We start from the raw sequence: 12,217 nt of genomic DNA, 5'->3' as shown, positions 1-12,217 counted from the left end.
GATTTTGTAAGACTTTGATTCCAAACTTACCTTAACTTTTTCTGGATCATCTAAATAGGGAAAATTACACTGAAATTGATTCTGGTTTGCCAGTGAATTGTCTGTTGAGACTCCTGTTCAAATTTTCTTGCAGCCGTTAATGTGCCCTGAGCCGGGCCATATTAAAGGACCAAACGAGCTGTGGGCCTGACTAACCATTCCTCAAACTCTAGGTGCCTGGTCTATGTGTCCTGTTACATTATGCTCGGTGCACAGTTTATTAGTTAGCTTGTGAAACTTATTAATTTAAGAATAACCACCATTTATGCATAACATCAACTAAAAAGTAAAAAGGTATTTGAAATACATTTTGACACAGGGCCATACGAGGCAAGAACATAATTGGTAATAATGTATAAACCACCACATGGCTGTTATAATTTTAGTTTTGCCAGACAAACCCTTACCAAGCAAATTTGCAGTTCATCAAAATTACAACAAACCAATTTATCACACAATCAGCGTGGCCCCTTAGGGTCTGGGAGCCTTGGGGCAGGTGCTCACTTTGAGTGGCTGTTATTCCAGCCCTGGCCCTGTGCCTCGGCACCTCCTAAGAAACTGAGGTAGTGTCAAGAAGTACTACCCTGAGCCTTCCGCTTAGCACTTATTGTATTAGTTTGTTTCTGTACTTTTGCTCTGGTTTATGCTCTTAGGTGCTTGTTTAAGAAAGGAGATGCACTTCTGACTTCTGGTGACTAGTAGTTCTCTTGAATACCTATGTTGAATACACTTATTGTAAGTCTGCTAAATGACTGTAATGTAATGTAATGTGTTTGGATGTCTCTAGCAACAACAGTTCAATTCTATTCTATTATGGGTTGCTGTATGTCCTATCACAATGGGATAGTGTACAGTATACAGCCTAGACAACACTCTTTAGTTCGGTTCAAACCCAATTTTGTTCATAGGGCCCCTTGACATGAAAGGCTGTTCCACTGTTAAAAAATCAAACAAACAAACACACAAATAAGATTCGCCCGGAAGTGTGTAGTGAATGAGGTCATGCAGAAGGAGGAAACAGATCTCGATAGCTAAGATGGCGGAGGAGCAGCAGGAATCATCACAGGGAGAGGTGGAGGGTGAGAGAAACAGTTCCAACATAAACTAGGAAACTCACAGCGCGGCCATTTCTCTCGCACGAGAAGCCCACGTCCCCACGAGGGCTCGCTCGGGGCTGCGGCCGTCTTCTTCTCCGGGATGAAGGCGGCTGACATGCAGCGATGAGGGGGAGACAGAGGCCAGAGCTGGTTGGCTAATGTTAGCTAGCTACCATTGCTACACAAAGAGAAAACGCTTGTTTAGTCACTGACAGGGCAACAGTAAGTGACATTGCCAGCGTTGTTTACCTAAGGAAATGGTTAAGCTGTAGGTTTAATATCAACTCTAGGACTCCCTCTTTTTGGTCACTAAAACCATTATATTCGTCGTGACGAGATTGTGTTTTGTTTTCGCACAGGTCGAGCTAGCCGTGCTGCGCTGACTGCCGCTAGCTGGTGTTGTGGATTAAGTTGTTTTCATGTTAACTGCTGACTACGGCTGATTGAGTCTGTGGTCGCTCGTGGTGGCAGCATATGATGAATACAGGAAGAGAAAATGTAGTTGTCTATGTGGATGCTTCATTATTGTCTTCATTATATTACGTGTATTAATACATAACATCAGCCAGCTTATTGTTTTTGTTATTTACGTGAGTGCAGTGTTGGTTTCCCCTGTATTTAATGTCAAGAAATGATCAGATGAATAAACATTGACACGTCAATGTACAGGATATTAAATGATGAAATAAAGTGTTTCTTTGGAAGCTGCATCATGTGTGTAAAGGTTGTCCCTTCACCTGAAACAATACAGCCATGTATTTGTGCATACATGAAGAAATACACGATTCAAGAGACTTCCGATCTGTGTTAAAATTGTGGTTTGTCTTTGATAAACAATCCCCTTTGCACATGTTTTGCAGGTGCATTGATACTGTCATGGGTAATCAGCTGTATTATTTAGGTTTCATGGGTTCAGGCCTTATTTAATAGTGTACTTTTCTGCTATTTGCTACTGAATTTGCAAATCTCTATTGTATATCAGCAGCACTGATCTTATTTCATTCCAACACTATAGCGATGGTTCCACTGAAATTTGAACCTGACCAATTTTCCTTTCTGATATACTTCATAAACACTGGCATAAACCTGAAGTGAAATTAATCTTTCTATTACAGGAGTGAACTGCCTCGCATATGATGAGGCCATAATTGCTCAACAGGACAGAATTCAGCAGGAGGTAAGAAATCACTTTTTTATTGTTGAGCAGAATCAAAAAGTTCTCAGATTCCAGTTAAGTTCTGTTTAATGAAATGTATAAATGCATTTTGGTCAATATTGTAACCATTGATCAGACTACAAGAACAGCCTGGTGAGGTGCAGATGCACACATAAATTAAGTTTCTTACTGTGCATGCCCCAATTATTCTTATATTTTTTTTGTGTGGGTATCTAGATAGCCAACAGTAGCCCCTTAGTGTCGGACAGACAGGAACTGGCTGTGCTGCAGAGGGAGTACGCTGAGGATGACACAGTTTATCAGCTCAAGATCAAGGTCAGTCAATCCACATCACCTGGTCTAAGGTTCCTGCACCCACATCAGGGTGCATTTCCTATCCAGAGCAACAAAACAAAAACAGTATGTTGCTTGCATACTCAAATACTGTTTTTGATTTTGATTTTGTATCATTCTTTTCTTGTTTTGCTGCAGGACCTACACAAAAAATACTCGTACATTCGCAAGACACGACCAGATGGGAACTGTTTCTACAGAGCCTTTGGTTTCGCACATCTCGAGTCGCTGCTAGATGACAGCAAAGAACTTCAGAAGTGAGTGTCGCAGTAGTTGCAGTTTGTCCTATAGTAGCTATCAGCCTCTTAAGCTTTTGTCATTTAGGCCTATTTAATATGTTTTGGCACAGTTTTGTCTTCCCATGGCTGCACTAATTTATATATTTATATATTTTTTTTGGTTCTATACAAATCTGTCACAGTACCAGCTATGTATGTAGTCACCCAACAATTAGGTGTTGTGTAGTAATCTGTTATGATTAAAAAAATACGTGTGTGCACAGTGCTCTTTGTCAGTTTGTCCTGTCTTCACTGTTCTCCATTATAATTAAAATCTAACAAACACTATGGTGGCTCTCATAATCTCAGAATTATTGAATTTGTCTCTACAGGTTCAAAGCAGTTGCAACTAAAAGTAAACTGGACCTGGTTAATGAGGGCTTCACCGAGTTTACCATTGAAGACTTTCACAACACTGTAAGTTTTTTGTACAAGAAAAAATACATTCATTGTTTATTGCTAACTGACAAACCTCAATACAGACTTTTTCCCCTTTAAAATAAATAAATATATATATATATATATTATTATATTTTTTTTTTAAGTGAACAGTAGCATTCAGCAGCAAGTAGCTTTCAAAAATGACTTAATTGATGTCTTTTTCTGATTGCAAATCTCACAGGTAGGGCTTGGCGATAAGGCCAAAATCCTTTATCATGGATTAGGTCATTTCATATCTCTATAGCAATATATATCACGACGCAGTATATTTATTGGCAGCTCAATATTTGATATAACCACATGGTAAAACCTATTTTATATTGCTGTTAACTGTAATTGACCTGCCAACTCTGAATGGTCATCTGCCAAAGAACATGATGCATTTGGTCTGCTGGAGTAGACAGGCAGACTAGAATTAACCAGTTGGACAGTAATTGGGAAAGCTGGACACGTACTTATCAATCTAAATTATGTAAATAATGTATTTTCCTTTCAAGTTCATGGACCTGATCGAACTGTGTGAGAAACAGCCGAGCCTGCAGGAGTTGCTGAACTCCTTCAACGACCAGAACATGTCAGACTATGTGGTCGTGTACCTGCGGCTCCTCACGTCAGGCTACCTGCAGCGAGAGTATGGCTTCTTTCAGCACTTCATAGAGGGAGGACGCTCTGTCAAGGAGTTCTGTCAGCAGGTGCAGTTTTTAGGTTTTCACTTTGAACTTTAAATGAACTTCTAGATCCCGAGAAACATATGTGGGTCACTATTCTAGAGTCGGGTTGGTTTAAGGGTCATGTACCCACATATTGAATTGTTGGATCAATATGTTACACAGCTTGTGAAGCTTTGTGTTGCATAAAAAGAGTACAGTCAGCTACCCTTGGGTGAATTACAATATCAAAACTTATGATTTCAATGTTCAATATCTAACTAGTGAAGTTCTGTGAATACATGCTCACACTCACACTTAATTTTTTTTTCTTTTTCAAGGAGGTAGAGCCTATGTCTAAAGAGAGTGACCACATTCACATCATCGCCTTAGCCCAGGCCCTAAACGTATCCATCCTGGTGGAGTACATGGATAGAGGAGAGGGAGGAACAGTCAATCACCACGTTTTCCCTGAAGGCGGCGACCCACGCATTTTCCTCCTCTATAGACCCGGCCATTATGACATCTTGTACAAATAACACTCCTAACCACAGCCCACCTCATTCTCCTCCTGCTGTACGATACAGCAGTGGGTAAAAAAAAACTTCAGCAGCCACGTTGATGAAGCATACATTGTGTATGAGATTACACTCATGTATTTGGAAAGAAAAAAATCACATTACATGCCTCCCTTACCCCTCTCGCCCCAAACTCCCAAGTCTATCCTCAGTCATCACAAAATGGTTAATTAAAAAAATCTTTGGAAAAAATAGAAGTGACTCCAGGCATTTAGAGTTGTACAGGTTTTTTTTTTTTTGTGGTTGTAAATGTTATCTACTTGCTTTGTGTTGGATTCTTTTCCTTTGTTACACTGCGTTTCATTGAGTTTTATTAAAGGGATTTACATCTTATTTCTTGTCTTTTTTTCCCTAAGGAGTCAGATTGAAGTTCCATTATCAATTAATCACTTACATTTTTTTGAGAAGCAGTGGAAAAATAGTTAATCTGTTGGACAATCAAACATATAAAACAATGGCATTGTTAAGCAAAATGAAAGAATAAAAACATAAATTATTTATATTTTATATTTTGACAGTAATAGTGTAAATGAAAAGTTCGAAATACACCTTTAAAACTGTATTGGCTACTTGCTCACATTGCGCATATATTCAATGGAATGCATAGTTTCGGGATGGTGGATTTATACAGCAATGGTGTACATTGTGTACTGAGGAGAACCGTTATTTGCCTAACAGGTGCGTACACTTTGTTTACAACTGGACTTAAACATGGCGGGACGCGTCATAGCAGCTTGCGTAACCCCATTCAAAGATGCTCCTCTGATACAACAGAGGATGCTTTCTCGTTACCGTTTTCGTGGGCGCAAATACTCGTTGCTGCTACCAAGAAATGTGGGCAGAGTGAGAGCTCTTTAGCTGGACGAGAGTGAAGACGAGCAAAGCCGCTGAGGGAAAATGTCTCCGTTTACAAAGTCGCTGACTTTGTCAGTCGGGAGAATAGTTTCAGCATGTGCAGTACGGCATCACTCCTCTCTTACAAGTGGGTTCAAACCAAAACGTTTTATCTATAATTTTAGCTCGCTACATTGACGGTGTTGTAACACATGGCAAAGCACTGCGGTCAACTAGCTAGCTTCAGTGGTTAAGCTAGCCATAATGTTATATAGGTTATATATGACTAATGACACATTTCAAGTTTAGTGGCTTCTAAGGACCCAAGAAAATGTCTTAAATCATATGTTATATGAAAATATATATTTTTATATATATAAGCAGGGACATATTACATTGACATTAAAATTCATTCTAGCATAAATGACCTTTTAAAATATGAAAGAAGCATGGAGGTACAAAGGTGAGTTGTATCTGTGTTTTACTGCTATTGTTAACTTACTTACTCCCATCTGTGTTTCTTCCCAGCTGAACTGATTGAAAACATGGATAAGAAAGCAACCTGGGACCGCTTCTACACTGAGAGCAGCAGCAGGACGACCACCTTTAAAAACTTTGAGTGGTTCTTCGGCTTCGATGCTGTCCGGGACTTCATTATGCCCCTCTTGCAGACCAAGCCCCACCCAGATGGTCTGCTCCAAGTCCTGGATATGGGCTGTGGCACTTCTGCTTTAGGACCATGTATTTACAGACACTCTCCTCTCCCAGTCCGGGTCACTTGTGCAGACATTTCCCCCATAGCTGTGCGACTGATGCAGGAACAAGTCCAAGCTAAAACCATTCAACCTCACAATCTTTCCTCTCAGCTTGAGTTCATAGAGCTGGACTGCACACAGCTCCACAACCACTATGGTTGTCACAGTGTGGACCTTATAGTTGATAAGGGCACCACCGACGCCTTGTTGAGGTCTAAGGAAGGGAAATTGAAGGCCAGACTGATGCTGAAGCAGTGTTTGAAGGTGTTGCAGAGCTCAGGATCTCTGCTCCAGTTCTCTGATGAAGACCCTGATGCCAGGCTACTGTGGCTAGAAACTGAGGCCCAGGAGCCGGGTGTGATGGCGGCAGATGTTGGGGTGCAGGAGGTTGGGGAGCTAAGGGGAATGTCTTACTACTGCTACCAAGTGACTCCTCGCACTATTGTATAGCAACATTCTTCATCTGGATTGTCATAACATTAAATAATTCAATTACTGAACGTGATTATAAAACAGTCATTCATAAGGCACACAGAGAGACAGTTGTGATTCACTTACAATCCAGTTTTAAAAGTTGGAAGTGCCAAGATGTGGCAGTCCCTTCGTCTAGCAGACTGTCTCATCTAAGGTAGTTCACCCATATATTCTTGCCTCTTCATAAAATATTCAAGGAAGCTGTTCAATGGGCCGCTACTTAAGAAAACACTAGCAAGTAGACACATTTAATGCATATAAAGTACACATCACTACTCGGACAACACATGCAGTATGTCATATTTAAAAATGCTTTAAGTAGCATATTTAGAAACATACATAAACTTGCTCACATATGCAGTATACAGAACCAACCTGCAAATATAAAAAATCACAAGCAATATATTAGATAAATATAAAGATATAGGAAATACAGCTGGGGTGGGATCTCGATCACTGAACCAGATTATCTGATCAGGAGAAAAAAGGTGGAGCACAGTATTGTGCCTTTGTCACCTAACTGGACCCCCAAAGTCCAAGATTCCAAAATTGAGAGAGTGAACCAATCTGAAACAGACCGCAGAGACAACAAGAGATTCACTAGTTATGAAGTAACCTGAAGGGGGAAAAAAATCGCCTCTTTATAAAAAAGAATAAAAATGATAAAAGCTCCAGTTTGGGTGGGTTGGAATAACTTTTGCAAAGCCGGTTACACAGAGAAAGTATAGTATAGTTATTGTCATAACCTTAAGATCCTTCAGTTTTTTGTGTAGGATGACATTACAGTAAAAAGTTAGAGGGAGGTCAGAGACTTTCTAGTGGGTTGGTGGTTTCGCCCGTCCTGGCTCTCTGTCCCTGTCTCCAGTCCCTGCTCACTTCCCAGACCATGAACTCTCCTCTCACTCCCCAGACCTGCCATCATCAGAACCTCCACTAGATGGCCTCAGACACCCGCTGCCAGTCCTGGTCACATGACATCCCCTCCCAGTTACACACCTGTTCCCACTTTTATCTCATCAGACCTGCAGTTTATGACCGTCTCTTTTTCCACACACTCTCTCACAGTTTGTCCTGAGATGTCATGTCCCTGTGCTTTCTTTTATCTGTCTTGTTAGATTTGTTTGTCTGTATGGACTGGCTTCCAAGTTTTGATGCTTTCCTCCCTCGTGATTCCTGTACCTCTCAGTAAGCCTATAGAAACATACTTGTATTAAACCCCTGCACTGATCCTGTTACCTGCTTTGTCTATGTTTGGGTCCAATTCTGCTGACAGCATCAGTGTTTTGGGGAAAAAATACAACACAAACTGAGCTTTTAAACTCATTATGTAGGTGGTGATGGAGTTCACAAAGAAATCCAATTAGTGTGATATTTTATGGTTTGCACAACTATGCACTGCTACAGACATTTAAGAAGAATAAAAACACAAGGCACACCATAGGGCTGAAAATGCTGTGTAAATAATTACATGGAAAACATAATTAAATAACTATTAGATTTACTTAATACATTGAACGGTCCTTTAAAAAAACACATGTTGCCATGTGACAAATGCATGCCATTTCATGTTATTTCTTTGTAAAGTTGTATGTTTATCCTAAACTAACTCATTTTTATCAAGGAACTCAAAACTTGACCTCCTGGACTTCAAACATTCCATGCACTTACTGTGTTAGTTGGTCTTCTCTGGGTTCTGTTACACAACATCTCTGGGTTCTGTTATTCGCTCGCATGACTTCTCTTACCATTGTTATGCCGATGACACCCAGCTGGTCTTGTCATTTCCCCCCGGTGACACCCAAGTGGAGGCACGCATTGCTGCGTGCTGGGCTGACATCTCGAAGCTCAACCTGGACAAAACCGAGCTACTGTTCCTCCCGGGGAAGGGTTGCCCGCACCGAGACCTGTCCATCACCATTGATGATACCGTGGTGACGCCAAGTCGGACTGTGAGGAATCTGGGTGTGACCCTGGACGACCAACTGTCGTTCTCAGCATCGGTTACACGCTCCTGCAGAATCCTCCTCTACAACATCAGGAGGATTCGCCCCTTCCTCACTGAGGAGACGGCGTGGGTGCTCATCCAGGCTCTTGTCATCTCCCGCCTGGACTACTGCAGTGAAAAGGAACAGCTCCTTCCTATCTCCAGGCCTTGGTCAAGCCCTACACCCCCAGTTTAAGCCCTGGTGCTAGCCACTTCGCTCTGCTGCCTCGGGCGATTGGTTGCCCCGTCGCTCAGAGGTCCCTGCGGCCGATCCACCCGGTCACAGCTTTTTTCTGTCCTGGCCCCACAGTGGTGGAATGAACTCCCCACTGACGTCAGGACAGCAGAGTCGCTGCCCATCTTTCGGCGCAGGCGGAAAACTCACCTCTTCAAGAAGTACTACCCTGAGCCTTCCTCGTAGCACTTATTGTATTCGTATCAGTTCGTTGCACTTATTGTTTTCGTAGTAATTTGCCTCTGCACTATACTTTTGCTCTGGTTTATGCTTTTAGATGCTTGTTTAAGAAAGGAGATGCACTTATGACTTCTGGTGACTAGTAGTTCTCTTGAATACCTATGTTGAATACACTTATTGTAAGTCACTTTGGATAAAAGCGTCTGCTAAATGACTGTAATGTAATGTCTTTTTATGTCATTCACTGACTGACAGGGTAACTGAGGCTCAGTGGAATAAAGACACTAAACAGTGTGTTTTATCATTATGGACACATCTTGTGCTAAATGAGACATTTCTGTTAGATCTGATCACAGAAAGATCACATCTACATGTAGACACAGAAGTTGGACAATTGATATCATGTGTTGGTTTACTTAGTCTCTCCTACCTCTTCACTCAAGAGGTTGATTTAAGTTTTAATTTTTGGGGAAATCATTCATTGTGTGTGTAACTCAGCAGGCTCAGCCGTCCTTGTCCTTTACGAACAACTGGGAAAACTGAAGTTCCTTGTAAACTATGAGGTCAGTAAGAGGCTGAACATCCACACAAACAAACGCAAAAACGCATGGTCGCTGTGTCCATGGCTAGCTAGCTTACAGCTAACTAATGCTAACGTCTTTGGCTGTTTGGGGTGTGTACCAAACGACCCAGTGGTCAAATTCACCCTGAATAATGCAAGTTGAAAATTCTAAGATTGTTGTGAGAAGGACCATTGCGTTTTATGTCGCTTTGAGTGTTAATGCCATATCAATTTCCTCAGTGATTTAAAGAGTTATTGATGTATATTGATAGTGAATACAGAGACTAATTAACCCCTATTTGTTTTTTAACCCATTTCATCATAGCATTGTGATAACTGGTATAGTCCTGGACCATATTAGACACAATGTGCCATGTTAGTAGACATAGCTTAAATAATATGACACACTTCTCTGACCAGGTGTTCATTGTTAATGAGAAATAGATATACTGAAAGCTTTGAGGAGTTGGTGGGCAGGATTCGATCGCTCAGTTTCGCATCCATGTCACGTTCCTGGATTGAGTTACTGAGTGTGCTACATTTAGCAATAATGAGAGACAGAGAACCTTTTTTTTAATTTAACATTATTTAATGAGTCAAGGTGCAGTCAGGACAGAGGAGTTTTCAGTCTGCAACGCAAGACGTGTTGAGTTGTAAATGTAGAGCTCACGTTGCACCAGTGTCCAGAGCACCACCGTGGGGGATGACAGGGGTATGAGACATGTGTCTCCTCCCGGTGTTTGGGGAAATGGAGGGAGGGGGTTATAAAAGAAAAAATACTATTTAGTTAGTTTTTTTTCTAGCAAATCCAGCAGAAATTATAACTCCTAACCCTTATTCAGCACATTCATGGAGTAGACGACAAATCATTTTTTGAACATACTATACTGTCACCTTTTTTTAAAGACTTTTCGATTTACTATAATATCTGACTTTCTTCTGACTTTTTCGACATACTATACTATGACTTTTTTCGACAAACTATACTATGACTTTTTTTGACATACTATACAACATCGGAAAAGGTGCAGCAGCCCTTAACCGAACTGCTGCAGGGAGGGGAGCCTAAGTTGACCCAGCTAGGAACTATGGATACTGCTCTACCAAGCTTACTTCTGGCAGTTTGTTTTTCTGTTGCAGGATAATAAGATGGATGAAATAAGATTTCAGCCGAACCAAGTGATGGGAGGTCTCGACTAATGAGCCCACATCTTTACAGAGACCTGGCTTCATATTGGCATCTGGAATTAAGCTGCACTTGATGGGGAACAGCAGGACAGAGCACAGGACTCCTGTGGGACAAGAGGAGATTGACTCTGTGTTTACATTAATGCTGCTTGGTGCTCAAACATATTGTAAAGTTGATGAACAACGTTTTCCTAATGTCAAGTTTCAAATGTTAAGATGTCAGCCATATTATCATCCAGGACATTGTTTTTGTTGCTTTTGTTTAAATTCCTACTGCTAATTAAAAAAATGCACTAAAGGAATGGACTTCTGTTTTTGTTTTGTTTGAGATGTTTCTGTTGTGTTGAAAATAGACTACAACTGCATTTCTTTGTGCATCTGTGTTACATAATGACAATAAATTATCCTTGAATCATTGAATGAATTTTTGGGACAAAGTATACTATGAGTTTGTTTATGAAACCTTTTTCAAATTTTTTTCGACATACTATTCTTTGACTTTTTTGTTACTTTCATCCACATCCCATTATATGACTTTTTTAGACAGGCCATACTATGACTTATTTATGACTTTTTCGACCGGCTATACTGACTTATTTCAACATACTATACTATGACTTTTTTCGACAGGCCATACTATGACTTTTTTGTGACTTTTTTCGACATAGTATACTTTGACTTTTTTCAACATACTATAATAAGAGTTTTTTTAACATAATATACTATATCTTTTTGGTTATTTTTTTCGACATACTATACTGTGACTTTTTTCGACATACTATACTGTGACTTTTTTCGACATACTATACTATGACTTTTTCCGACATACTATACTATGACTTTTTTGTGACTTTTTCGAAATGCTATACTATGACTTTTTCGACACAGTATACTATGAATTTTTCAACATACTATTCCATCACTTTTTTATGACTTTTTTCGACACACTACACTATGACTTTTTGGTTACTTTTTTCGACATACTATACTATGACTTTTTGGTTACTTTTTTTGACATACGATACTAGGACTTTTTGGTTACTTTTTCGACATACTGTACTATCACTTTTTGGTGACGTTTTCGACATACTATACTATGACTTTTTTTGACATACTATACTATGACTTTTTTTGACATACTATACTATGACTTTTTTTGACATACTATACTATGACTTTTTTTCGACATACTATACTATGACTTTTTTCGACATACTATACTATGACTTTTTTCGACAGGCCATACTATGACTATTTTTCGAAATACTGTACTATGACTTTTTTGTGACTTTTTCGACATACTATACTGTGACTTTTTTCGAAATACTATACTATGACCTTTTTTCAATATACTATACTATGACTTTTTTCAATATACTATACTATGACTTTTTCCGACATACTATACTATGACT

The 12,217-nt window shown here is 39.9% G+C and overlaps 2 protein-coding genes across 4 annotated transcripts; both read left to right on the top strand.

Annotated features, from left to right (window-relative positions):
• The first annotated feature begins 1,033 nt into the window (after window positions 1-1,033).
• otub1b (OTU deubiquitinase, ubiquitin aldehyde binding 1b) lies at window positions 1,034-4,917 on the top strand. The gene is made up of 7 exons (XM_054601319.1): window positions 1,034-1,118; window positions 2,252-2,313; window positions 2,530-2,628; window positions 2,785-2,903; window positions 3,257-3,341; window positions 3,863-4,057; window positions 4,354-4,917. The coding sequence occupies exons 1-7, from the start codon at window positions 1,034-1,036 to the stop codon at window positions 4,549-4,551; spliced, it is 843 nt and encodes a 280-aa protein (XP_054457294.1). The 3' UTR covers window positions 4,552-4,917.
• Window positions 4,918-5,458: 541 nt separating this feature from the next.
• On the top strand, window positions 5,459-11,141 carry cskmt (citrate synthase lysine methyltransferase). Of its 3 annotated transcripts, none has more exons than XR_008531294.1 (3): window positions 5,459-5,572; window positions 5,953-7,838; window positions 10,755-11,141. XR_008531294.1 is itself a non-coding variant. In XM_054601656.1 (2 exons), exons 1-2 carry the CDS (start codon window positions 5,488-5,490, stop codon window positions 6,627-6,629), a joined length of 762 nt encoding a protein of 253 aa, XP_054457631.1. In that variant the 5' UTR covers window positions 5,459-5,487; the 3' UTR covers window positions 6,630-8,031. The 3 variants fall into 3 exon arrangements, 1 of the variants encoding a protein (XP_054457631.1); XR_008531293.1 differs by having other exon boundaries at window positions 10,737-11,141; XM_054601656.1 differs by lacking the exon at window positions 10,755-11,141 and having other exon boundaries at window positions 5,953-8,031.
• The last annotated feature ends 1,076 nt before the right edge of the window (window positions 11,142-12,217 follow it).

Source organism: Anoplopoma fimbria, chromosome 7 (genome assembly GCF_027596085.1).
Source record: "Anoplopoma fimbria isolate UVic2021 breed Golden Eagle Sablefish chromosome 7, Afim_UVic_2022, whole genome shotgun sequence".
Taxonomy (NCBI): domain Eukaryota; kingdom Metazoa; phylum Chordata; class Actinopteri; order Perciformes; family Anoplopomatidae; genus Anoplopoma; species Anoplopoma fimbria.
The sequence above is the reverse complement of the archived record's forward strand: the minus strand, read 5'-3'. Positions and strand labels throughout refer to the sequence as shown.